The following is a 26,824-nucleotide window of genomic DNA, read 5'->3' as shown; positions in this document are numbered from 1 at the left end:
TATGTTGCTTTTAGTCTGCTAGACATCTTGAACATCAAAAGATACTTATCTAGCCAAACATTAAAGTGATCAATGTTTTAATTTGGAGCGATTGTACGATAATAAATTGGGTGAGCTTATGCTCAATGAAGTGAAGGATTGGACGATTTATGTGTTCATGGATGCACGTACTCGAGCCGAAGAAAGTGTTCGTAATTCAAGATGACTTGAATCTGATTTTCTATCATCCTGTACGGTGCAGTTAAGGTCAGTCCTTTCTCAAGAATAGATTGTCAACGTAGTGAGTTACCGAGCAAACTCCTGAAAAGGTCATGGCGGTAGAAAACATGTAAGTCGCATGTTTAATGTACATCCTCACGGTAGATTGAGTGGTCTAGGCTAAGGATTCTGCAGAAATGTGGTTAAGCGACCCTGATCTGTTTTGATCCTAAATTCTTCGATTGAGTAAATCTGGCTTTCTACTACTCCCTGACATTATGTTTTCAGTTCTGAGCTGAATGAGATGATCATTCAATTGATTCTGAGATGACGATGCCATTCTATCCAAACAAAGCCGTAGGAGAGCCAATGAAATTTAGACTATTTATTTGGGTTGTAGCATGAATGAACGGATTATGATCAGAGCATGGGATTCAAGGCTGCTCGTGCTGCATATCGTTGGTTCATATCAAAACCAGTTCTTTACTTAATCCAGGACACCAATCAATAGATTTGGCTTTCAAGGGTGAACGTGGGAGCAGCAATTCATCTCTCGTTCCAAGTGCTGACACTGATGCATATTTAATCGTCAGGATTTGATTAGTCGTTGGCGCGAGTAAGCTTTGATATTAAACTGTCAGAATCGATATTTGTGGAACAGCATCAGTATCAATTCAATTGGAGCACATTGGCAAGAGCATTTCATCAATAGCCTTGGTATGTTTAGGCGTCACAGTCACCTTTACTCATCGGCTTAAACCAAAAGTAATGTCGGGACAGAGGCACCTCTCTTTATCGCATTTGCGCATATCAGCCTTCCAATTCAAAGCATAAACATAAGACAAGCCACTTGTACTACATCACGAAGAAATAAGTCTAAGCAAACTCTTTGGGAGCCCTTTATAAGTTCCTTTATATATGTATTATACACGCACAACTTAATGCACGACAGGGCAAAATCTCTTTCACTCTATTTCAGTGACAATTATATATTAGTGTATATTGTATATATGGTCAGAATATGTAGTTCGGGAACAAATGTGTAGTTTCCTTTGACACTTGTATCATCACATATTATATAATGAAGCCCCCCACACATTATGGGTAAGTCATTTTGCCCAAATCCTCTAGATGGTATCAGATTAAGCAACAGGGTTCAGGAACTATTCCAACATCATCATCATCACTTAGGCTAAATAATGTCCTTCATAGTTCACATACCATCACTTGTATGTAGTTTAATTTCCAATCATAAATTGTGTCGTGAAAATAACTATCACGTTGTTTTGGTTGGAAGTTTGGATCGGTCACCAATCCATCCATGTCATGTCTTTACCCATTTATAGTCTTTATCTATTTGTGTCTGTAGGCAGTTATTTTTCTCAAGAAAGTTAAATGTGTGCCTGTTAGTGTGTGATGCGTTTGAATTTGAATGTAACTAGCCGTAAGGTGCAGTTACTAGGCAGTTACTCTACCTATATATGTGTGTTGTATCAGACGGATGGAGTATGATGTCTTTTGGTGAATGAAGTAAAGGATTCATCATCTCTCGATTTGCTTCTCCTCCTTCTATGTTTGTGTGAAAACTGCTGCATGACTGTTGCAGATTAGAATTCCTTTAGGCAGAAGAAACCACCGATTTATGCGTGCTTTGGTGAGTTTGAGTGTGTCATTGAGAGAGAGATCGAGAACTAACAGTTTGACTACGGTGCTTCTGTTAAGGACAATCGTTCGGGGAAGACGCTAACTAACTGCCGTCCTAACAGCCATCTATATCGCTTTCCGTTGAATAATCCGAGGGCCACGGCTGCATACTCTTCGACGTCCACCCTTTGGCATCGGCAGCTGGGACACCCACAACCACGGGCATTGGAATTGGAATTGCTTAAATCCCGAGATTAAATACCGTCAGTTTTCTATTTCTAAGGACTTTTGTATTTCGTGTGGTTTAGGAAATTCCCGACGACTTCTTTTTAATAACGTGGACCACAAATCCACATTCCCCTTAGAATTGATCCATGCAGATTTGTGGCAATCTTCAGTATCTTCTAATTTGGGATTTCGATATGTGATTTTTGTCGATGATTTTTCAAGATATTCATGGCTCTTTCCTTTGTTACAAAAAAACTGATACTTTCCAAGGTATTTTGCACATTTAAAAATAATGTTGAAAACACTCTAGGAAAGAAAATCCGATATTTTCAATGTGATGGAGATAAATAATTCAAAATTTCTAAAATTATTCCAAGATTCTGGAATCTCATTAAGAATGTCTTGCCCGCACACCCCCAACAAAATGGACCACCCAACAAAATGGGGTTGCAGAACAAAAACAGCGACATCTTATCGAAACGGTTTGAACCCTTCTTTTACAAAGTAATTGGCCATATAAATTCTGGGTTGACACTGCAGTCACATCGATTTATCTCATTAAACGTCTTCCATATTTGGTTTCACGTGGATCGAGTCCTTCTGAAAGATTGCATGGAAAATCTCCGGATTACTCAATGCTCCGCGTGTTTGGTTGTCCTTGCTTTCCTAATCTCACACCTTACACCACAAACAAGCTCGAACCACGTTCCAAGCACTGTGTGTTTCTCGAATATGCACCAAATTATAAAGGGTATAGATGTCTTGAGCCAAAATCCAGTCGGATTTATACATCACGACATGTACGGTTTGATGAGACCATATTTCCTTACTAGACACTTATCAGGGAATCGAATGCATTAAACCATTCTCCCACAAGATCCACAATCCTGCCCTCCGTTCTGGATTTTGTTCGACCTGCCTCTGTGCACTATTTTGCAAACGGGCCAGCCCAAGGCCCAGCCCAACCGGTTGGAGTCTTCCGTTCCTGCTTTGGCTCAGCTCAATATTGCTGCTGAGCCCAACTCAAGTCGGGTTGCTCCTGCTCCCACCATATCAGGCCCGCAGCCTGATGCTCAGGTTCAGCAGCTAACAGAGGCTGAGCCCCCCGAAACAAATGTCATCCAATCCATTAATGTGTCGGTAAAATTCATCTTCACAGAGTGGTGCATCAAATTTACATGAACCTCATCCATCCCATGACAACTAGATCTAAGTCAGGCATTACAAAGAAAATTAATAAGCTTAGTCTGCATGCATCTACATCATCATTACTTGCCGAACCCACCTGTTATTCTCAGGCAAATAAGGACCACATTGGCGCCAAGCAATGGCCGAGGAGTTTTAATGCTCTTTTGCAAAATCACACCTGGATGTTGGTACGGTACAATCGACGTATGAATGTGGTAGGAAGCACCCAGAAGTATCGCATCAAGTATCAATCTAACCAGACTATCGAGTGATACAAAGCTCGACTAGTCGCACAGGGCTTTTGGTAGCAACCGGGGATTAACCACCACGAGACCTTGAGCCTAGAGGTAAAACCCTCCACTATTCATCTTGTTCTACCTATTAGTTTGTCTCTGGGATGGGATATTCGTTAATTTTAATGTCAAAAATGCATTTATGCATGGTCATTTATCTGAGGAGGTATACATGCGTCAAACACTAGGTTTTGTCCATCCTCTTTTCCCGCATCATATATGTCGTTTACAGATATTTTTCTATGGTCTAAAACAAGCCCCACGTGCCTGGTTAACTAGATTGCGCTCATTTTTATCCTCTAATAAATTTTCCTCGAGTGAGCTTGATAGTTCACTCTTTATCTATTGTGACGGTCCACATATTATCCTCCTCCTCCTTTTGTACTTCGATGACATCATAATTACTAGGAGCTTTCCTGCTCTTCTATCTCATTTCACCCCAATTTTGTCTAAGGAATTTGCAATGAAAGATCTCGGTTCATTACATTTCTTCTTTGGGATTCAGGCAACTCAAACTTCTACATCACTCTTCCTATCTCAACAGAAGTACATTAATGATGTGCTCATGGGATTTGGTCTTAGCAAATCCTCTCCAAAACTCCATTACCCACTCGTGTCAATCTACCACTGACTGATGGAGATATATTATCAAATTCTACCGAGTATAGAAGCTTAGTTGGGGCATTAAAATATATCACCATAACCCGACTGGATATTTGTTACGCGATTAATCTGTTTAGCCAATTTAGTCAGGCTTCGCGCACCACTCATCTGCAAGTTGCCAAACGCAGACTTCGATACTTACGCGACACATCATCTCACAGCCTGGAGCTTCGATAGTCACGAGACCTTCAGATCACGGCCTATGCAGACGCTGACTGAATTGGCTGTCCTGATAGTTGTTGTTCCACTACTGGCTATGCCATTTTTGTAGGGCCCAATCTTATCTCTTGGCCCTCGAAGAAACAACCTACAGTGTCCAGGAGTTCTACAGAGGCGGAGTATCTAGCCCTTGCCTACGTTGTTGCCGAGACGCTCTGGCTGCATCAGTTAATATCAAATATTGGCCTTCACTCTCCTAGCCCCATCATAGCCTATTGCGACAACATCAATGCCACCTATCTGGCAGCTAATCCTGTGCAACATGATCTCAGCAAACACATTGTTGTTGATTATCACTTTGTCAAGGAGAAGATAACTCGAGGGGGTCTCCTTGTTCGTTATGTTCTCACGCTGTCCTAGTTGGCAGCCATTCTAACGAAGAACATCTCTATCTCGACTTTTCAGTCTCGCTGGTCCAAACTACTAGTGTCTGCACCTCGAACAATTGAGGAGGCGTATTAGTGAATATTATATATATGGTCAGAATATTTAATTCGAGAACAAATATGTAATTTCCTTTTACACTTGTATCACCACATATTATACAATGAAGGCACCCACACATTGCGGGTAAGTCATTTTGCCCAAATCCTCTAGAATATATAACGATTATACTCTTACATAATCCTAATGACCAAAGAAAGAACAAAATATTAGAACACGGAAATTATAGGTCATTCCTTCTCCCTACATGTTCTCCTCTGAAGATTGATCATGCATCCAAGCTAGTACTTCGTCTTCTTCCCATCCTTTGTGTTCATCGCGTCGCCTATACTCGGCAGATCTTCCATTTCCAGAGTCAGAGCGTCCTTCTTGTGCTCCATAGGATCGGCATTATAGACGTAGGATTTCGCAATCAATAGAAAGTACAGGAAGTTTATCAAGGTCAGGCCCGTCACTGCTGCGTAAAAGTAGTCCAGATGTGACTGGTTTATGTTGGCTGCGATCCATCCTTGTCGACCATTTCTTTTAGTAAAAAAGGATGTGATACTCGTGATGAATACACTGGCAAAGCTCCCTAATCCCATGCCCGTGCAGTAGTAGGAGCCCCCGAGGCTCTTCATCCCTTCTGGAGCCTGATCGTAGAAGAACTCCATCTTCGCAACCTCAAGAAATGTGTCTGCAATCCCCACAAGGACATATTGGGGGAGGATGATAGCGACCGAGATCGGGACTGTTTGGCCCTTGGCTGAGATGGAATTGGCTCTGATGACGGACATGCGCTTCCTCTCTGATAGATAGGCAGATCCCATGATTACAATGTACAGGAACATTCCGATCCCCATCCTCTGGAGCATGGTCATGCCCCTCGGGTTATTTGTGCGTTGTCGTAACACAGGGACAAGAAAGCGATCGTATAGCACGACGCTAACGAGCATAGAGACCTGTATCACGGACTTGAGACTTGCTTGAGGGATCTCAAAATTACCACCCAAGTGCCTGTCCAGGCTGCCTGCTTGCTTGATGAAGAGAGTATGCACTAGGGAGAATACCATGCTCGGGACGATTGTAGCGATCAGAAACGGGACCATCTTTAAGACCTGCTTCGTCTCCTCGACTTGTGTGACTGTGCAAAGTATCCATGGCGAAGTTGGCCCAGTTTTCACGGCTGCTTTGTCTAGGAACCTGCAAGGTCCATTCTGATTTTGTTACATACTTGCAAGAAGCGTGCAGAGTAATTTACATGGGAAGAATCTATAAAAAGTGAACAGCTTCATTTTATCCGAAAAAAGAATGTATTAAATTCGGAAGTTTTTCTTGGCGAACTGACCTTAGGGCCGGGGAATTGTTGATCCTGTATTTTTCCATTTTTGCGTACTCCCCCAAGCTAAGCTCATGAAGATCCTTCGGGTCATTCGGGACAGGGACCCTCCACTTCCTAAAAGCGGCCACAACAACCTGAAACATTTTCCCATACGAACTTCCTTGAGGTTTCTTGTGCCTATAAAATGGGGTTCCCCCCAGGAAGAGGCAGATAGCGAAGCCGAGCCCGATAGTCTGAATCCCATAGCCCATTCTCCAACTAGAGTTTTTCTGGATGTATACCACCACCGTGTTTGCAATGAAAGAACCGATAAAGACACTGAACATCCACCAGTTGAAAAATGATATCTTCTGAGCCTTCTCCTTGGGCTCGAAGTTGTCGAACTGATCTGCTCCCATACTTGAGATGTTGGGTTTCGTACCCCCATTCCCTAACGCGATCACATAGAGCGCCAAGAAGAAGAAGGCCTGCTGAAAAGCCGAGGCCTTCAACTTGCAGTTCTCCTTTTTGATGTTCGTCGGGCATGACGGTGGCTTCAGCGCCGGAAGGGACGCCGTTAGTGTCAGCAGCCCAATCCCCTGTCCAATCCAGATGATGCATTTTGGCAAAATGTACTTATTATATGTAATCATTATCTTATATACCTATTATATGTAATGATGTAGTAATTTTGAGGGGACGATAGAAATTTACCACAAGATAAATGAGGGCGGAAATGATGAAAGTGCGGTATCGGCCAAGATGAGCATCAGCAATGTAAGCACCGAGTATCGGCATCAGCCAGACGGTTCCGGTCCAATTGTTAACATGGGTGTGAGATGTCCCAGTGTCTTCATGTAGCTCCTCTGTGAAGTACACAAACAAGCTCGAAGCGACTCCATGATATGCAATCCTTTCAAGGATCTCGTATCCTGTAATCGACCATTGCACAAATCAGAAGACAGACTCGTTCCAGATTATCAAAATGAAGAGATCTTTGCAAGAACTCTTACCAAACATAAACGAGCAACCTTTCCAACGGCCAGTCTTCGATCTCAAGACAGGCCGCCCTTTGAGATCGACAGTGCCGTCCTGCGTGTGATCATCACCTTTTTCGTCGACCGTATGCATCTTTTTTCTTTGGGTGATCTAAATGATAGTAATTGAAATTTCTTATAAATGGTATCGGATGAACTCCATTTGACGCCCGTGTTAGAAATCTTTGCTCTTTTTATAGGACTCTATTTTTCCTTTATTGGGAGGCTTAGTTACTAACTGATCCAATTCACTAATAAATTGCTTTTAGTTTTAGTTTTAGTTTTAGTTTCTGTTTCAGTTTTCTTTTGCACCGCACTAACTGCCCGGATTATTAAGGAATAGCATTTTTTGGCCAGAATTAAGGTATAGCACGTGATTTGATAAACAACTTTTAATAAAAAACAATTATGTCGCCGAACCTTTTTTTTTTCCTTTTTATAAATTAAAATATAATATACATTTGGAAAAACTACACATTTTTTCATATAGGTTTCAATACTTGTCTTTTCTAGTATTTTTCCTTTTATTTTATCGTTCGCATCCTATATCTTTATGCTGTTTCCAGTCGGTATGGTGGCACCGTCTCTCATTGCCACGCAGGCTGTCTCTCTCCATTGGAGGAGAGCTGGCGGGCCGCGTATCTTTGCAGAGGTGCTCGAGCCTCTGCATACAGATGCGCTTTGCACCAATCACAACTTGCCTTGTAGCAGCCAGGGCCCACTCGACAGCTGGGGCCCATGCGGCAGCGCCTTTCCTTTTTTATTATTATTATTTTTTTTTTGTAACATCCGTTGTCCGCCCCCCCTCTCTCTCTCTCTATCTCTTCCCATCCCATCCTCTGCTTCTCTTCACGATGCTGCCATTGAAGCCATTAAAGCCCAGCTTCTCTTCACGATGCCGCCATTCAATTCCCAGCAGAAAATAAAACGATTAATCTGTCTCAAACATCCAAAAACCACGGAAGAATCACAGCTCAGGGGCGATTGGAATCACTTCCCGTTGAGCTTCGAATTGGAAAAGCCTCGGCTTCTCTTTTCTTCGCTCTCTCTCTCTCTTTCTTCCCTTCTCTTCTCTTCTATCTGAGTTTTGGGTTTCTAGATTCGACCTGAGTTCTTGGTTTTAGGATTCAATATGAGTTCAGGGGATACATATCACGACAACCCTGGGTTTGTGGGTTCGATTTGCTTTGCTGATTTGGGTTTCATGGTCGGCGAGGATGGGTTTGGCAAGACCCTTGATGGCCGTGGAGAGCTCATGGAAGCCGAGGTTTGCTAGGGTTGGCTCGAGAGCAGAAGGCTTATGGCAATGCATGAGGAGCGGAGAAGGAACGATAGAGGAGGAGGGGAAATTATTGTTTGGCTAATGAAATTTTTTTTAACTCTACTCCTTTAAGTTGACTTATCTTCATTTCAATAATACAATTATTACTTTTTTATTTTTTTCAATTTATTTTATCTTAATTATCATTTAATTTAATTTTTAATATTAAATTTTTTCAACTATTTATTTTTTTTCATAATTCAATAACGCAACTCTTAACTATTCATTACTTTTTTTTTCACTTTTTTCATGATTCAATAATACAATCATTACAATCTCAAATAAATATTATTATTTATAGTTATAATAGAGTGGAATAGAATAGAGTTAAAAAAATTAATTAATTTTAATTAATTAAAACTTATAATTAATTATATATAAATATTACTTAAATCCATTTAATTAACATAATATATATGTGGGTCCGAATCAGATACACTAAAATTAGAGACCCATTAGAATATGTGTCTCTCTTTTTTTTGGAGTTTGTCTATATCTAACGTGGCGACTAGTGACAAAGCGGAGCCCAGTTCAAATACTCAAAATCAAGAGACTCGTTGAAAATAGTCTTAAATGCTTTTTTTGTTTTAATTATTTCCCTTTATTACTTTTTCATCCGATATGTTTGACTACATTTCCATTCACATACTTTTATCAAAATATTTATTGGAAAAAGGTTCAATTTTGGTCTTTGAACTTTTGTTGCTACTTCTTTCATCCTAAATCTTTTTTCTTTTTCAATTTTGCCTTAACGTTAAATGTTGAGCATTTTTGTAAATAATACAGACATGAATACTCTAAAATAAAAATATTTTTTAAAATTTCTAAAAAAAATTATGATTCAAATAATAAACTGCTTGATGCATGGATAACTTCCACTTGGGTGGTGCTGACCATCGAAAAGAGGATGAAAACTTAAGAGGGAGAGAGGCAGCGTAAGGGACAAGACCGACCACCACCACCCCTAGGGGATGGTGCCTTACTATTCCTATCGACCTATCAGTCTATTTTTTAGATCGTAACCGCCATTGCACCTTGTGATATCATTCATTGCATCAAGGTCAACGTGACCTTATTTAATGTGTCGCAGCCAACCTCACGAGTATCGTTGGTGGCTAGTATCAAGTCACAATCGCCTCCATTTTATTTTTATTTTTTTTCAGATTTTCTCATTTCTTTGTTCAAAATATGGGTGCTAGGGCTCTGAATGCAAATGCTGACCATAACCACAACCAAGATTGCTTACGGCCTAAGGGCTCGCCCCCTCTCTTTCTCTAAGTAGGTTCATGAATTTCCTTTTTATTATATTTATTTTAATTTTGAAATTAAAAATATTTTATTTCAAGAATATCATATTTACATTCTATGAAAAATTGAGCTGTAAAACTATAAGAAAAAAAAATTTAATGTAAAGGAAAAATTGAACAAAAAATTTGGACAAAAGAAGTACTAACAAAAGATTGAGGATCAAAACTAAAATTTTCTTTAATAAAAAATTCAATAAAACTATGAAAACACAAAAGTAATTCAAAGTGGTAGATAAAAACGAACTCAAAAGAAAAGGAAAATGACTAAAATAGAAAACCATTCAAAGTTATAGAATGTAAATGATAAAAAAAAAGACTAAAATAGAAAAGCAACAAAATTTATAGAAACAACTATATTATATTTCAACGGGAAGAATTACAGTGATGGTTCTAAAAGTTTTTCAATTTTGAACTTGAGCCTAGTAAGTTCAATTTTACAAAAAGTAGTCCTAAATTGTTTTAAAAAGTGACAGTTTTGATTCATTGCGTATCTAGCTGTTAACCGGCGATAATGTGGACTTAACATCGTCAAAAAGGTTGTAGCTGGCAGTTAATATGGTACACGTATACCAATCATCGCATGCCACTTCAGAAAATTCTTAAAGATTTTAAAAAATAAACAACTAGAAAAAAAATTAAAAATTGAAAAAAATTTAACCAAAATTTTAAAAAATAGAAAAATTAAAAATATATAATTTTTAAAAATATCACTTTTAGAAATATTAAAAATTTAAAATTTTGAAAAAATAAAAAATAAAAGTTTTTAAAATATAAGAAAAATTTAGAAAAATTATATAAATGAAAAAGATTTTAAAAATTAAATACAACAAGCGAATACGACCACTCCCTCCCAACATTTAGCCCTCCCTCCCCCCGTCTCTCTCTTTTGAACAGAGAAATAGGATGGAGGATTTAGGAAATCATGATCGCGATATAAATAGGCCTTTAGTAACCCCGTTAATGTGAAGTGATTATTTTTACTTACAATGTAAATTTTGAAATTCGTTAAAAACATCTCATAGTCATGACCAAATCACTTTCCAAGCAAGAATTGGTCTGAGTGACTAGGTTAGTTATAACCTTGTGTTGCACTAAGTCATTAAATTTTTTTTTTACATAAATTGGTTATATCAAGGGTCAATTTAGGTGGTTTGATACATCTTTCACTTAAATAAAGACATCAATTCGAGTCTTGTAAATGGAGAAAATCTACAAATGAAAGAGTTTCATCTATTAGTGAAATGACTTGGCTCAAACTCTAATTAGTCGACATTCATTAAATTTTTAGTTATCAAACAGGACAAACAGAAAAAAGTTGAATAGTGACAAAATGGACAAAAATCTAAAAATATTAAATTTAAAAAACTAATAGAGAGAGAGAGAGAGAGAGAGAGAGAGAGAGAGAGAGAGAGAGGAAAGGGGCTATGATTGGGAAAAGCTTCGTAAATCGCTGGCTGCACAAGATGGATCAGAAATAAATGTTTAGTTGGTTTCACAAATTAAACTGTCTTCATTATTGCATTTTCCCTGGAGTTGGTAATTTTCTTAGAGTTTGTTATCAAAGCAAATCTTGAAAAAGTTTGTTGTTTCTTCGAGTTCACCTGATGGGAAACAAGCACACCAAGTGGCAAGTCTAACCTCATAAAATTGATGTCCCTATCCCTTCAATTTTAAACTATTGGCCGCCATGAGGTCAAAATTAAGAAAAATTATAGACCGCCATCAATGTAAGTTATGGAAATCAAGACCAATTTACGTGGTTGCTTTTTTGTCAGGTAGTAATATATATGCAATAAAATGAAAAGCAATTTTTTATTAGTCAAATTTTTAATAATAGTAGAAAAGAAAGAAATTGTATAGATGCAACCGGAAGAGGAGAAAGAAAGAGGAGAGCGAGTGGGAGTGAGACAATAATAATAGAAGGAATTGAGAAACTGGTAACTATAAAAAAATTAAAATTGCTGTTCTATCCTTAATCTAATGAATATAAATTAGTTAATACTACTTTTTAAGGGGTATGATCGGGCAATTAAAAGTTAGATAAATCACTTTCCTTTTCACAGATATACATATATACAAATAGTAATATTAAATACAACAAATTGCAACTATGAAGTCGATTCAGAGGATGAAGAGCTTCCATCTACACAGTAAACATCGTCTCCTGATTAAGCAATTCCATGAAACTCAAGCCACAGTTCAGTTGCATGTAAAAAGTGTTGCAAGAGCCTTGCGGATTCGACACAATTGATGCTCCTAGTGCACAACGTAAAAAACTGTAGTTTTTAGATGATTAAAGAAATCAAGTTTTATGAGGTGTTTTTATGAAATTATGCTTAGCAGCCAATGATCAAAGAAATCAAGTTTCTGACGAGTTGCATTTGAAAATGGTAAAAAGAAAGACAATTAAATAATTAAGATTTTATATAAATTAATAAAATTGATTTTGCATTATATTATTCTATATTATATATATACACTAGACTCTATCCACGTGTAACTGCGCGCCAATCGTAACAATTTTTTCCAATACGCTCATGAATGGTGGATGGATTGATTTGAAAGAAAAAAAATTAATGGTGAGAAAAAAATAGGGAGGTTGAGCGAGCAGAAAGCAAACAAAATATGAGAGATTGACACCCTCGATGAAAGAGAGGAGAGAACAATATGGAATGGAGAATACTGTCCTTCAATTACTCTTTTTTTTAAAAAAAATTATATGATATATGAATTAAGAATTAAATGATACTTTTGACTTTTTCAACAAAATGAAACTCTTACTTAAATAATAATCATATAAGATATAAATATATGATTTCAAAAATTATTAAGATTATTGGCGTAAATTATGTAATTTTCTATCACTTTTGCTAAATCGGTCTAAAATATGCAATGTTTTATTGTACTATTGATGGTGTTACAGCAGTTGGCACCCAAAAATAACCACCACGGTTGAGTTATTTTTGATCGTTGGATTCGTTGACTTAAAATCATGACCGTAAAAGTATCATATATTTTTATCTTTAAGGTTCACCAATGATATTTCGACTATCTATAATTGCGACCACATATGTTCTTGTTGATGTTTGGTCTTGCCTGTGAATGACCAAATCCGTTTCGATACAAAATCGAACTAAATTGCACCGATTCAACCAAATTAAATATTATTTAATTAATTAAAAAAATAATCAATCAAGCTGAAGCTGCCGAAGCGGGTGTTGGAGGAGAGAGATGACCCCAATGCAACCATAGATCGAATCACGCAATCTCATCTCAGCCGCATACACGAGTGAGTTCACTGCCCTCTCCCTCTAGCGGGGCAGCAACTCATTCAGTAGCTTCGCCCGTTGCTTGCTCCAAAGGCCTTTTTTCCCATCAATATCATTATTGTTAAAATAATAACTTAACGTAACTAAGTATGGAGATTAATTAAAAAAACCACAGGTCCTCCTATGATTAGAATCGGAAAGATATAAAGGCAGTGAAAAGAGTGACTATAAGAGAGGGATAAGACCGACACCCCACCAAAGGTCGTAAATACGAAGGTCCGATCCGACGATGAGGGTTGTTCTCGACTCTGAAGAGCACCATGGAGGAGGAGGAAGAGGAGCGGCCGGTTATGGTGCACGCCAAATTTTTGCAGGGAGGAGTCGAGCTCGGAGCTGGAGGCAAAGTTGGGAAGCGCGCGCGGTGATGATTGTCGTTCGATTGAAATTTCTTGTTCGATTGGAGAGGAGGGATCGGAGAGGAAGAACAAAATGACAAGAGGACGTAGGACAGTTTGGTATGATTTTTTTTAATTAATTAAATTATTTTAACTAGGTTGAACCGGTGCCATTCAGTTCGGTTTTTAGTAAAACGGACGAGACCGAACATCAAAGAAAAGATATGTGGCTGAAATTAATAGTCAAAGTATCAGCGGTGAATCTTAAAAATAAAAAATATATAACACTGGCACTGTCATAATCTTATATCAAGGAATCCGACGACCGAAAATAAAATAACCGTGGTGGTTATTTTGGGAGTCAACCAATATAGAATCTCTAATTAATGAAAACCTTTATCTGAAAATAATTCCAAACTGAATATTAGAACATCTATAAATGACGACTACTTGCTTCGAAAGTATTTTGAATTGCCTTCTGGCCTATTGGAATCTTGCATGTTAACGAATTAAGAAAAGAGAGAAATTATGATATTTACAATATCGAAATTCCTTCACGAAAAATAATTAGACTTCTCTTGGTGACAATGAAAAAAAATACATAATTACGAACTCTCAATAATTGATTGTCTTTTTTATTTTATTTTTTTGGATAAGCCCATAATCCATATCACTAATATAACGCATGCAAGAGCATAGATTTGCTTGTTTGAATCCACCTTTTCAAAATTAACTATGTCTTGGCTTGCTTTAAAGGACTCCGCACAGTCTAATTAATCCTTTCAATTCATTTCTATTTTTCTGATGACCTTCTCCCTCAGTATGCCCCGAGTGTAACCCAAGCATACCTTCTCCCTTAGTATGCTCCGAATGTAGCACGGGCATGTTGTTCTCTAGTATATTAATTATGTATTTGTATATATATAATTCCTTGATAATAATTATTAATTCAATATACCTCAAGCATGCCTTTTTCTTTATGAAATCAATAGCTGCTTAGGACTTTTTAAAATTTTTTGAGTGAAATTAATTTCCAGGGGCAAGAATTTATATTTTTCATGATCTCTACTCTGCTTATATTTAAATGTTTCATTAGTTTATATTTATTATATTTTTTTGTCATTTTAGAAATTAAATTATAATTTAATATCAGAGCCTTTTTTTTAATGAAGAAGTCAATGTATTAAATCATCTGAATAATTTGTAAATTTCACGTAGACAAAACTAATTTTATTGATATGAATTTTAATTTTAATTATTAAAATATTAAGAGTATTATATTTCCGGGACGAAACTGATGGTTGAAAAAAATCTTTGAAGGACCAAAATGAACTTTTACTCATTAATTTAACAGCATCACTTGCCACGTCGGAATTTTGTAACAATCACTTTGACAAAGGATTATCTTGTCTGACGAAATGGACACCTGGGGTCTATTTTGATGTAAAAAATCTATGAGGGGCTAAAATGCTGGCCGATAAATCTTTCGAGCACCAAATTAACATTTTACATTTTTATGGTCATGTTTTTTCACACATATACATTTTTTTTTATTCGAATCAACACGCTCCTACATTAATCAATCAAAGGATCGAAATGCAATGCCAAAAGGCCAAATCAATACAAGGCACAAGGCCCAAACAAATGTCACGCAGGCCATACAGTTTGAAAATCCAAACAAAACATATGAGCAACAAAGCATACTAAATTACTTATCAATGAAGAGATAGCTTATCAAGAGAACACTCCCCAATCCATCAGCAACTTCTTTTGGGCTTTTGTAGTAACTCTTTGATTAATCCTCTTGACTCCGATCATTCGCCCTCGAATAGAACTATGAACAGCATGAAGAATCCTTTTTGTTGAGGGGCTTTCCATTTGGAAGGCTACTAAGTTACATTCCCCCATATAAAATATATAAAAGGATGCCATACCAATTTAGTGAGAATGACATCCACAAATTTCCCTCTAAGTGTGCTAGTAGCCCATTGAAGCTCACAATTCCAATCACCAATGCTTCTACTTATGCCACACTTATGTAAGATAGTCACCTGTAAACCTGTCACGAATGAACAAGTATAGAAGATGTGATCCCTGCTCTCCACTTCACCTCCACAAAATTTGCATATAGTACTAGTAGTAGGATTCTACCTCATTACTCGATTCATAAAGTTGAGCCTGTTATTAATCACAAGCCAACTCATTAATAAATGTCCGGCTATACATGGATTAAACCAAACAAGTTTATACCGGTGGACTTTTCTTCATTTAGCTCTCAACTCATTCCATTGCTGGTGAGAGAAAAACTCCCATTCTTCGCAACCTTCCATCAATAGAATCCTGTTTCCTCAGAACTAGAATTGTTTCGTGGTGGAGCCTCTGAATATTCCTTCTTCTTTCATCCCTGCATTCTCTATGAAGCCAACTAGTAGTACTCAGAGCACTAGCAACAGTGACATTGTGTGGTATACCATACAGCAGGCCCTCGCCAAATGAGGGACTATTCTCAGTCCAATTATCACACCAGAAAAAGATAAAATTGCCATTACCCACTTTATGTTGAATAAGGGGATAGATGAGTAGCCTTATCTTGGGGAGCTTCCTCCAATAATAAGATTGCAAACTCTAAAAACTCCTTCCTTAATGATATAAGCCTCCAACCATGCAATCCATAGGGAGCCAGCCTTCTTGAAAAGCAACCAAATGAACTTCATATTACAAGAGAGATTCCAAGTATAGAAATCCTTGATCTCCAGTCCTCCCTCATTTTTTTGAAGACGTACAGTATCCCATTTCATCTTAGCACTTCTACCATCACTATCTCGACCTTTCCAAAGGAAAGCCTTGCACTTTTTCTCCACCGTCTTCAACATTTTCTTAGGCAAATAAATGCAGCACACTAAAAGTTCACTAAAGAGTGAATGACTGACTGAGTTGGAGTCTGCCTATATATGATAATTTCCTTTCTGCTCAACCATCAATACGACTAGTGATCTCGTCAATGAGAGGTTTACGATCCTATTAATGAGCCTACATGCAATGACAAACACTCCCAAGTATCTCACAAGCAAGGAACCCCTCTTAAAACCGCTCAAATCAAGAATCTCATTCACAATACGTGCTTCCATCCCAGCACAGTATATTTCAGACTTAGCTGGGTTCAATCTTAAACTAGACATATTGTAAAATTCATCAAATATAGCAAGAACAGTCTTGATGGAATCAAGCTGACCTTCCATGAATACCATTAAGTCATTGGCAAATCCAAGATAAGTAAGCTAAAGTTTCTTACAATAAGGGTGGTAAGCAGCTCTATTAAGAAACTTATAAAGAACTTCAATAGCTATAACAAACAAGTAGGGAGACAGAGGGTCACCTTATTCGAGCCTTTTTTCCCCCTGAAAATATCCTTCTAAACCACCATTCACAAGAACTGAGTAACAAGGTCCTGTGACATACTCAAATGTCCAGTCCTAAACACAATGGCTTGAAAGATATTCTTTAGAAAACCCTAATCAATAGAATCAAAAGCCTTTATAATATCTGCCTTAATAGCACATCAAGGAGTTACCCTCTTTCTGTTATATCCTTTCACTAGTTCATGGGCCAAGAATATGTTATCACCAATATTTATGCCACTCATAAAAGTACACTGGTTTGGTGAGATAAAGTAAGGCAAGATACTCTTCAATGGAACGGCTAGAACCTTAGTAATACACTTATAAATTACATTACAACATGAGATGAGCCTATATTCAATCATCCTTGAAGGATTTTGAACTTTTGGGACAAGAGTTATACAAGTACGGTTTACCTCTTTTTAGAGCTTTCCACAGGCAAAAAAAATCTTTTATAGCTGAAGTGAAGTCCTTCCCTACAATAGCCCAATTTACATAAATCTGTATGGTCCGGTACATTGCATACAATTTGATGATGAACTACGTAGATGGTCCGTCTAGATGGAAATCTTATGATTTGTTTGGTTTGCAAATGTGATTTTAAAATCACAATTTTAACTTAATTCTAGACACAATAAAACAAAATAACTCATACAAAGTCAAAGAATGAGCCCTATTTATATCATTTTTTTTCCACAACAAAACAAAATAACTCATACAAAGTCAAATGGTGGGTCCCATTTATACCACTCTTTTTCAAAATTAAAATCTAATTTTAAAATTCTACTTTAAAACCAAACGCAGCATTAGAATTTTAGGGGACATTTGGTTTCAGAGTTAAAGTAACTTTGATTTTGATTGTGGAAAAAGACAAATGAGATGGTATTATAAATTTGACTTGGGAAACGTGTATTTTTATTGTGTAGTGGGTAGAGTTAAAATCAAAATCATGATCCTAAAATTTGAACATGAAACCAAACGGGCCCTAAGGGCTTTACGAGTGATTAGGCAGGGCAAAGCCGAACTGAAGAAGACGGAACCGAAAACTGGTTTCATTATCAGTCCAAAGGCCCAGGCCCAGCCCAATTATCACCTGCCAAAAGCCCAAATGAAAGCCCAATGCCACCGCCTCCGCCTCCTCCTCCTCCTCCAAACGCAGTCGCCAACAACAGCAAACGCTTCTCTCCTAATTCAGTTCCTCACGAGCAGCGGATATTCCTCTGCCTCACGCGGCTGAGCTCAACGGCGGCAGCGTCAGCTACTCCGCTTCTTCCGGTATTGGACGAGATAAAAGGACAGGTAGGCAGGACCAGTCCTGTGTGGGGAAGCTGTCGATATCCTATAGGGTTACATACGTTCGCGTTAAAGGGGGCATTAGTTTCTATGTTGAGTTTCGGGGTCCTTGTTCGTGTTCGATAGAATGCTCAAATGAGTTCCAAGACTCAATTTTTCCCGTTCTTTTGCCCTTCAATTTAGCAAAAACTGTTGGGTTTATGTTGCAGTAGTGGTTCGTTGGTTTATTTGCCTGTTGACGGTTGATAACTGTCGTCTTATTCTTATGTAATCTATGTGTGGTTGTTTAGGGTTTATCAGGGGAAGCATATTAGCAGTTGCAGATCCGCTGAACCCGTGAACTTTTGCACGTTTGAAGGCCATGGCTCGTTTTCAGAATGTAAGTTATTAATTTGGATGGCTTAAACTTAAAAGCATTCATCTTTAACTCTCAGCTAGTCTAGAGTCGATGTTATTATGCTTATGAAAATCCGTAAGTGGCGACATGGCCCCATGGAATAAAATTACCAGGTTGTGTGGGTCATATGCTAATAGTCTTTCTCACGAAGAATATATCAACAATCTGTTCTCCGTATTAATAATTTGGTGAAATTGGTCAGTTTAAGGGCAATGGCTTTACTGCTTCAGGTTACTATAGGTAGCTTATATCGAGTTTGTTATGTGAACGTGTCATATGGGAGATTGCTGTGGGGAGAAATATTCTAAAATTATAGAACAGTTATCCGATGCATGAGACGGAATCAATATTGTATTATGCGTGCAGAAGTTTTTTTTTTTTTTGAAGAACTCATATCAATGATCTAACTGTTTATTGTGATGTGAATTGGATCAGAAAAAGAAAAAGGTGTTCGTGAAGCCGATTGTTCAGAAGAAACCGGGAAATGTTGATCATGTGACAGGGGACAAGATCCCAAAGAGCTTTGTTTTCTCAAGGGGAAAGTTGCCAGGACCCCTCAGGCAACTGCAGATGGATTTGAGGAAGTTGATGCTCCCGTTTACTGCCCTAAATCTCAAGGTATAGTCAAGTTTTCAGTAACATCTTAGTGGTTCTTTTGTTGTTATAGGATTAACTCTTTAATAATGTGATGGCTGCATCAGAAATTGATGGCCATTAAGATACTTGTGTCGAATCTTTTGATTAATGATTAATTGTAGCAGTTAGAATAATCCCTACAATTTTTTATGTGAAGTGGGAGTTCTAGGCTGTAGGATGTCCATCAGTGCATCGGGTCATCCGTTTTCAGTTTCTCTGCATGAGACTTATCTGATTTGAACAACTTGTGCTTATCAAAATTGTTAGTTGTTGCCTAGGAGTTCAATTTTTATTAAACGTTATAAAGCTGGTTGTTAAAATGTCATGTAAGAGAATGATCGAAACAAAAAAATGTCATCTAAGAGATGATTTGACTTGGTCATCCATTCAGAGTCTTTACACAATATGTAGATTCTGCAGATTCTAGTTTATTTTTCGGAATTATTAGAAGTATCACAATTCTACATGGGAACTTTATACAATTCTGAGATTGACAATTTTTTAGTGATTAGAAAGAAATCTTTCATGATAATATGCAGATTGCGGAGTAAACTTATTTACTGTGAATTTTACTTTATGGGAATTATTTTCACGATCAACATTTTCACCTCAATTGTCCCTTTTTTTCGACATTTGCTGATGCAGGAGAAGAAAAGGAACAATCTTAAAGACTTTTTGAACGTGGCTGGTCCAATGGGTGTAACTCATTTTCTCATTCTATCGAAGACAGATGCTGCTCCTTATCTGAAGGTTGCACGGACACCGCAGGGCCCCACGCTAACCTTTAAGATTAACGAGTACTCGCTGGCATCTGATGTGGCTCAATCTCAACTGCGTCCACGATGTCCGAAAGATCTTTTCAAGAATTCTCCTTTGGTAAATATTGTAACTGACAGAGAGCAGACATTTTGATTCCTTTTATTTTTTTTTGTGTTTCCTCACAATTATTAAACCTTTTTTGCAGATTGTGCTTTCTGGTTTTGGGACAGGAGAGCAGCATCTGAAACTCACGACAATCATGTTTCAGAACATTTTCCCTGCCATTGACGTCAATACTGTGAGTCATTAAGAGTTCTAAGTAAATTTGAGTTTGTTTGAGGCTTCTTGCGTCTCCTTATCATATGGGGTTTTGGTGGATACTTCAGGTCAAGCTTTCTTCTTGTCAGAGGATTGTACTGCTTAATTACAACAAAGAAACGAAGCTCGTAGATTTTAGGCACTATTCTATCAGATTGCAGCCGATTGGTGTTTCTCGTAGAATAAGAAAATTTGTGCAGAATCATCAGGTCCCTGATCTCAGGAATCTGCAAGATGTGAGCGACTTTGTGACAAAGTAAGTTTCTCCTGCTTCTATAATCTCATTATCACTGATTAACTTGACTAAGCATTAGGAACATATTTTAGAGTTAAATCATGTTTTGTGATAGTTGTCACAATTCTTGGAACTGTAACTGTGTGACCTATTGGACAGGTTGGTTAAGGAAACCTGTTATTAAGTGAACGAATCAACTCAATGCATCTTGTGGAGAACCTGCCAGTTTCTGCCGGTTCTGTGCTTACATTTAAAAATTATGTTTCATCCTCTTTCCTTTTGTCTGTTGAAGGGCGGGCTATGGGTCAGAGAGTGAAGCTGATGAAGAAGCAGCAACTGTGGCCTTAGCAAGTGACCTTGGTCGAGTCAATAAGGCGTCATCGAAGAGTGCCGTTAGGCTGCAAGAAATTGGACCGAGGATGACTCTTCAACTCATGAAGGTCGAGGAAGGGCTTTGCACTGGTGGAGTCATCTTCAGTGAATACGGTACAAAATATGATCTAATTCAGCATTGGAACATACTTGCATGTCCAAGGAAGGTTGAGAACGGAATAGTGACCTCAGGACATTTTTCCCCCCCTTCAGGATATGGTGCTGAGAAGAAGCCGGACAAACAAGAAGCTACCCGTGAAGATGAGGAAAATGATCAAGACGAGGATGAGGACGCCAGGGAAGATGACGATGAAATGGAAGAGGATACAGAAGATGGTGAGGAAGATTAATACCTTCATGAATTGAGATTTCTCAAACTAGAGCGGACCCTTTATGATCACAATTTTGATGTTAATTTATCATTTACCTGGCATTCAGAGATGTAATTCTAGCGTCACTTGCAAGATGAAAGCTCGTTCGGGTTGGCCTGAAAGTTCTGACCAGTTAGAATGATTTTCAAACTGCTAGACTTGCACCCCCGCTAAGCTTGGAGCTGCTCAACATTTATATTATTGATGATTTTCCTCTATAATTTGTTTATCCTGTTAAAATGTCTCTGAACAGCTAAGGAAGGCAGCTTAGATAATCATCTCGATTAGAATTTGTGGTCGGTGCGTAACAAATGGAGGTCTGAGTAGCATCACCATTAATCTATCACAAGGTTTGGCACGGAACAGGATTTTTGCCCAGTAAACAAACAAAGATTTTGAGCTGCTACATTAACAAGCAGATTATAACTCATTTTATAACATGCAAACAGATATTCGTTGTTTCCCAACACATGTTTACATGTATCTATGCGCCTTGAGGCACGTCCATGAGAACTGGTAAAAGCAATAGATCACAGGACGAAATCCAAAGAAAATTATTTCTCTTCAACTTAGAAAATATAATTCTTTGCTGAAAACTCAACCTAAACAGTTAGATAAGATGGCTAATTGCGACACGAGAAAGATGGAAGTGTCCAGGGAGTAAACCCTCTGCAAGCTCCAGGAAGAGACCATGAGGTAGTTTGTATGCCTATCTAGATAACTCGGAGTAAAGAAGAGTAACTGCACAAGACTAGCTCATTTTGGTAAGTCATTCCTCCGTAGAATTTCCGACGGATGCTCAAAAGTAGCTCCTGCATGCTCTTTCCCTGGTTTCACCTCTGCAAAAATCAAAATGTGGCAAGTCATGGTCAGAGCTGAGTTCCTCAGCTAACACTAAATTATTTAAATTGCTGCACACATGGTTGAGATTCTTTGGCGACAATTAAAATCAGAGAGATCTGGCTCTCTGTATGCTGTACAGTAGATTGCCAACTTCAAAGAAAAATCTAGGTCAATGTAATAACATGAAGATGGCAGACAATTTTGATGGAAACTTCTGATCAATGGTGTATCTGGTAGAATGAAACCTAAGGACGTGGAATGGAATATACAAATGAGAGTGCTGTAAAATTGTATTCCCTCTCTATTCTACCATACCCAGCAGCAGTAAGAGGCTCTGCAGGAAAAAGCTTGGACAGTTAGTTCCATTTTGATCTAACAGTGGATTAATTAGCTCACAGATACTTTGAATGAAGATAGAATATTAGCAGATTCACATCATAACATTCAACTTTCCACCAAGACAATTCTTGGTACCATGATTTGGAGTGGCTCTAACTGTGAAGACAATGGTTCGAGACGGACCATTAGCAAGAATTTGGTTGAACATAGAACTTCCCATGAACGTTGAAGCATCAAGGATTCAAAAGCCATGAAATTCACCCAAAATCCTCCTCAACTAAATAAACCCCAAAATTGCAATACATGCCAACACAGCCCTCAACCAGTATGAAATTTTCTTCTGCAACAGCTTTCGTAGGCATTCTTCATGCAGGAAGGGATCATGTTTCCCAATAGTGGCTATGGTCCTTTCTGCACTATGCCTGGTGTAGAGCTCTAATCATGTTGAGGGATGTCAAAGTCCAGAGTAGAAACACACGAATACATGAAAATGGCAAATGCACTATTGGTCACTCGAGATCATGTGTCTAAGCAGAGAACACCTAACAATTTCTTGCTCAGCAGTCACTTCATCCACGTCATTGGTGCAACCCCAAACCGGTACAGATTCACAACTAGGCGCCGAACAAAAGCACACACTTTCTACTATGATACCAGGCATTTTTAACCCAAATCTGGTCCCAATAGACTGAAACGATCGCGAGGATTGATAGCAGCTGGTCCCACGTTGATTTCGTGGTTTTCCCCCCTGCCATTTTGCTTGAAATCTACTCGGTTTTGAACGCCAATACTCGCAGCCGAGGTATAAAGGGAGACAAATCACTCCCAGATCAGCTTCACAACAGCATATGATGCCATGGTGTAATTGTTCAAACAACCACATTGTATGTTCGATTTCGGGCATTTCCATTGTCTAATTTCGACAGTAGGCTCTTAGGACCATGCTAAATTTCAGATTTTAAAGAGAGAGCAGCATCACGAAAGCAGTGAAAATGGAAAAACGATCTGATAACAATGCAGCAGGCAATCTAAGGACACGAGCACTTGACCCCCGAACAATCACAATGCAGGCTGATTAATTACATTCGAAAAGGAAGGGAAATGGGCCAAATGGCGATGGATGGAAGGAAAATCAGTGATTACCATAGTCCCCGCGGGAGTTGAGCTTGGCCTGGACGATGGTGGTGGAGATGAATTCGGAGGCATCGCGGGCCTCGTCGAGGAGACGCTGGAGATCGGCTTCGGAGGTGACGTGACGGTTCTCCTCGAACTTCTTCCGGATCTCGGCGGCGGACCCCGACAGCATGACGGAGTCTCCGGCGAATGTCTTCCTGGTGGCCCTGAGCAGAGCCCTGTAGGCGCTCAGCACTTCTCTGCTCCTCACCGCCATCTCTCTCTCTCTCCCTCCCTCTCTCTCGATTCTCTCTCTCTCTCAGCTAACTCCTAACACTTTGGCCCCTACATAATAACTTTTACTTGTTTTCCCCCTTTCTTTTATTTATTAATTTTCCAAATATCTGTTTTAAAATTAAAGAAAATAACTTTTTGCCTTATTAAACCCTTTTACAATTTAAAAAAGCTGTACTCTTAATCCTTTACCTCCATTTACTTTTCCACTTTTATCCTCCTTCTAATTTTTTTCTATTTTCGTCCTATTCCTTACGCTATTTTTATATTTTCATCCTATCGTTAACTTTTATATTAAGTGTACTGAGTTGGATCCCTGTAGGCAATCCATGTCATAAAAAAAATCCACCTGCATTATTTTTTTCCTATTGAACATAATTAGTTGGCACTTTTATTGATTTTGTTCAAAATTCTCTCTGTTTCTTTTTTCTTTTCAACATTTCTCTCATCAAAACGTAAATCTTCATCTTTCTCCAATTAGCTTAATTAATTTGTTAGAGAAAAAATAAATAAAATCAAAAGAATGAAAAGAATCAATGAGCACAGAAAAGAAGACAATGAAGACAGAAGAAGGCGATGAACATTGAATAATAGTGAGTACATAAATGTTCTCCCATATAGAGATGGAGAACAATTTGTCAAATTCAAAAAAGATCTAAGTAAAACTAATCCAAACAAACAGAATCCCTTACTTATCAAAGATGTCGATTAACAATTTTTTTTTATTTTTCTACCACCAATCAAACTTCCATGTCATATAACAGGATCAATTACATAAAAAATATATATCGATAAAAAATTTCGCTAAGCCATTATAGTGAAAAATTATCTAAATAACAAGAGGGTTTTCTTATTGTGGAAAGACCTCAGTTAAATACAAGTCACTCGACATGAGCAATCTCGATTGTGAATTCCAGAAATTAGGTTTTCAATCCATAAATGTCAAAAAATTTAAAATTTTGAATTGTACTAACATAAAGGTTCCCCCTTTTTGAGTCAACAAAATCGAAATCTCGATCAAGTGCCATTTCAACTTGGATTGGGGGACAGTAATCAGGACAAGGTGGGACACCCGCTTGAATTTGGGAGGTCAAAGAGGACTCCCCCATTGTTGCTAAGTCTCAGACCAATGGCACTTGATTCCTCTGAGCTCATTGTTGAGTCTTGTGGAGTTCTAACAGAGAGGAGTTGAGAAAAATGAGTTTGGAAATCAAGTAAGAACGGGGTCATGGAGAAGATTTTTTGAATTAATAAATAAACTCAGTATTTTCCCTTCGAAGAATCATAGCAAACTCAGGAAGATGTAAATGTTGCAATTTTTCCTGACATGGATCATTTACAGGAATCCAACTCAGCACACTTAATGAAAAAGTTAACGGTAATACGAAAACAGAAAAGTAACGTAAGGTATATGACGAAAATAGAAAAAATTAGAAACATGATGAAAATATAAAAGTTTGTAAAGGTAAAGAATCGAAAATATAATTTTCCCTAGAAAAATCCCAAAAGTAGTTCAAGAAACGGGCGACAACATTTAGGAAAAAATAAAGCTTATGACCTTAGAGAGAGAAAGTACCAAACAAAACTAACTAATCCAGTAAGTATCCAATGAAAATCTAAAACAAAATTACATATAAGGATAGGGTAGAACTGACTGTATTTGTATCAGAAACATAATCATCAACTTCTAAAAAAGTTTGAACATCTATCCCCTGCCGAAAGTTCTTTTATTATTCAACTCGTATGCATTGTGGCTTTTATATTATTTAAAAACAATAGAAAATGAAGCACTTAAGCAAAAAAAACGAAAATTAGGGGAAAAAAAGAGAGAAGAAAACTCTTTTGTAGGTAGAAATAAAAAACTTGGGTCATTGAAATAGTTTGAACACGTTCTAACTGGTTTTTTTCTTCTTCGGTTGTCGAGAGGAGAAAGGAAAAATGAGAACAGACGGTTATTTCCCTTTTACATTTAATGAAAAGATTGAAGAGTTGTCTCTCTCCAATCTTTTTTTTTCCTTTTCTTTTTAAAACTTTTTTATATAGTGAAAATTCATCATATGTCATCAAATAAAAAAATGAACTCGATATATTTAATATACCTGGGAATATGCATAACATAGGGTTGTTGTTAAGAGAAGAGTTAATTACTTTATTATCAAAGAGACACTAATTCAAAAAGTTACTCAGTTATTACTAATAACACCAACATGGAAAGGAACAGGGTGGGGCTTGCTATGTTGAAAAATCTATACGCGGAAACAAACAAAACACGAAGAATGCACACAATTAACAATTAAGAAAAGGGAGGAAAAATTTTGAATGTAGAATCGATTCGAGGCACGCTATGGAAGGCGTTGACTTCAAAGTAGATTTCCGCTGCTACCTCGATACAATAGTGTGATGAAGTACTCTCAAGATACAACGAACTACTCTGGATTTTCTAATGTGCATTCAAATTGAAGATTTGAAAAACTCAGAAATCTTTTGACTACTCCTGAAAATTTTGGAACATAAATGAGGTTTTGAAATTTGGAATATTTTGCAAGGACTTTGGGAGACAAGGGAGAGGGAATTGTTGGAAGACAGGAGAGTTTTCTGAATATTTGTAAAAATGAGAGAAAATGGGTTTTTATATTAGACAAACATCACGATAGTACCTTTTCAATAAATATATGCATCCAATCACCAAATGAATGAAAACATCCTTACAATAAAAGTAAATGACTTTCTACAATTAAGGTGACTTATCTCCAATAATCTAAGAGTAACTTCCCGTAGACACTTTTAACCTTGAATCACCAAAAAAAAAAAAATCAACACAAATCTCGAAGTGGAGAAACGCTGGTTGAGTTTCATAAAACAAAATTATACTATTGAATTAGGAAGAGTCCTAAAAGATATAGTTACAAAAATTTACCACTTGAAGAGGTATTTTGGTTATAATAATTAA

General features: G+C 37.6%; 3 protein-coding genes across 4 annotated transcripts; 1 reads left to right on the top strand and 2 right to left on the bottom strand.

The window, feature by feature from the left end:
- Positions 1 to 4,772: 4,772 nt before the first annotated feature.
- Positions 4,773 to 8,699, bottom strand: LOC116216009 (protein NRT1/ PTR FAMILY 5.2-like). Its single transcript, XM_031551890.1, has 4 exons — positions 7,191 to 8,699; positions 6,892 to 7,109; positions 6,205 to 6,776; positions 4,773 to 6,059 (listed from the first exon to the last, which is right to left on the bottom strand). The coding sequence occupies exons 1-4, from the start codon at positions 7,306 to 7,308 to the stop codon at positions 5,159 to 5,161; spliced, it is 1,809 nt and encodes a 602-aa protein (XP_031407750.1). The 5' UTR covers positions 7,309 to 8,699; the 3' UTR covers positions 4,773 to 5,158.
- A 9,345-nt stretch (positions 8,700 to 18,044) lies between these two features.
- On the top strand, positions 18,045 to 21,511 carry LOC116216007 (peter Pan-like protein). 2 transcript variants are annotated; one of them, XM_031551887.1, is made up of 9 exons: positions 18,045 to 18,203; positions 18,488 to 18,576; positions 19,030 to 19,212; positions 19,876 to 20,106; positions 20,195 to 20,287; positions 20,376 to 20,563; positions 20,835 to 21,028; positions 21,128 to 21,250; positions 21,353 to 21,511. In XM_031551887.1, the coding sequence occupies exons 2-9, from the start codon at positions 18,559 to 18,561 to the stop codon at positions 21,358 to 21,360; spliced, it is 1,038 nt and encodes a 345-aa protein (XP_031407747.1). In that variant the 5' UTR covers positions 18,045 to 18,203; positions 18,488 to 18,558; the 3' UTR covers positions 21,361 to 21,511. The 2 variants fall into 2 exon arrangements, with proteins under 2 accessions (XP_031407747.1, XP_031407746.1); XM_031551886.1 differs by having other exon boundaries at positions 21,128 to 21,506.
- Positions 21,512 to 21,718: 207 nt separating this feature from the next.
- On the bottom strand, positions 21,719 to 23,934 carry LOC116216008 (mitochondrial zinc maintenance protein 1, mitochondrial-like). The gene is made up of 2 exons (XM_031551888.1): positions 23,611 to 23,934; positions 21,719 to 22,124 (listed from the first exon to the last, which is right to left on the bottom strand). The coding sequence occupies exons 1-2, from the start codon at positions 23,855 to 23,857 to the stop codon at positions 22,042 to 22,044; spliced, it is 330 nt and encodes a 109-aa protein (XP_031407748.1). The 5' UTR covers positions 23,858 to 23,934; the 3' UTR covers positions 21,719 to 22,041.
- Positions 23,935 to 26,824: the final 2,890 nt, after the last annotated feature.

This window comes from Punica granatum, chromosome 8 (assembly GCF_007655135.1).
Source record: "Punica granatum isolate Tunisia-2019 chromosome 8, ASM765513v2, whole genome shotgun sequence".
Lineage (NCBI taxonomy): Eukaryota > Viridiplantae > Streptophyta > Magnoliopsida > Myrtales > Lythraceae > Punica > Punica granatum.
This window is presented reverse-complemented; position numbering and strand designations above follow the sequence as displayed.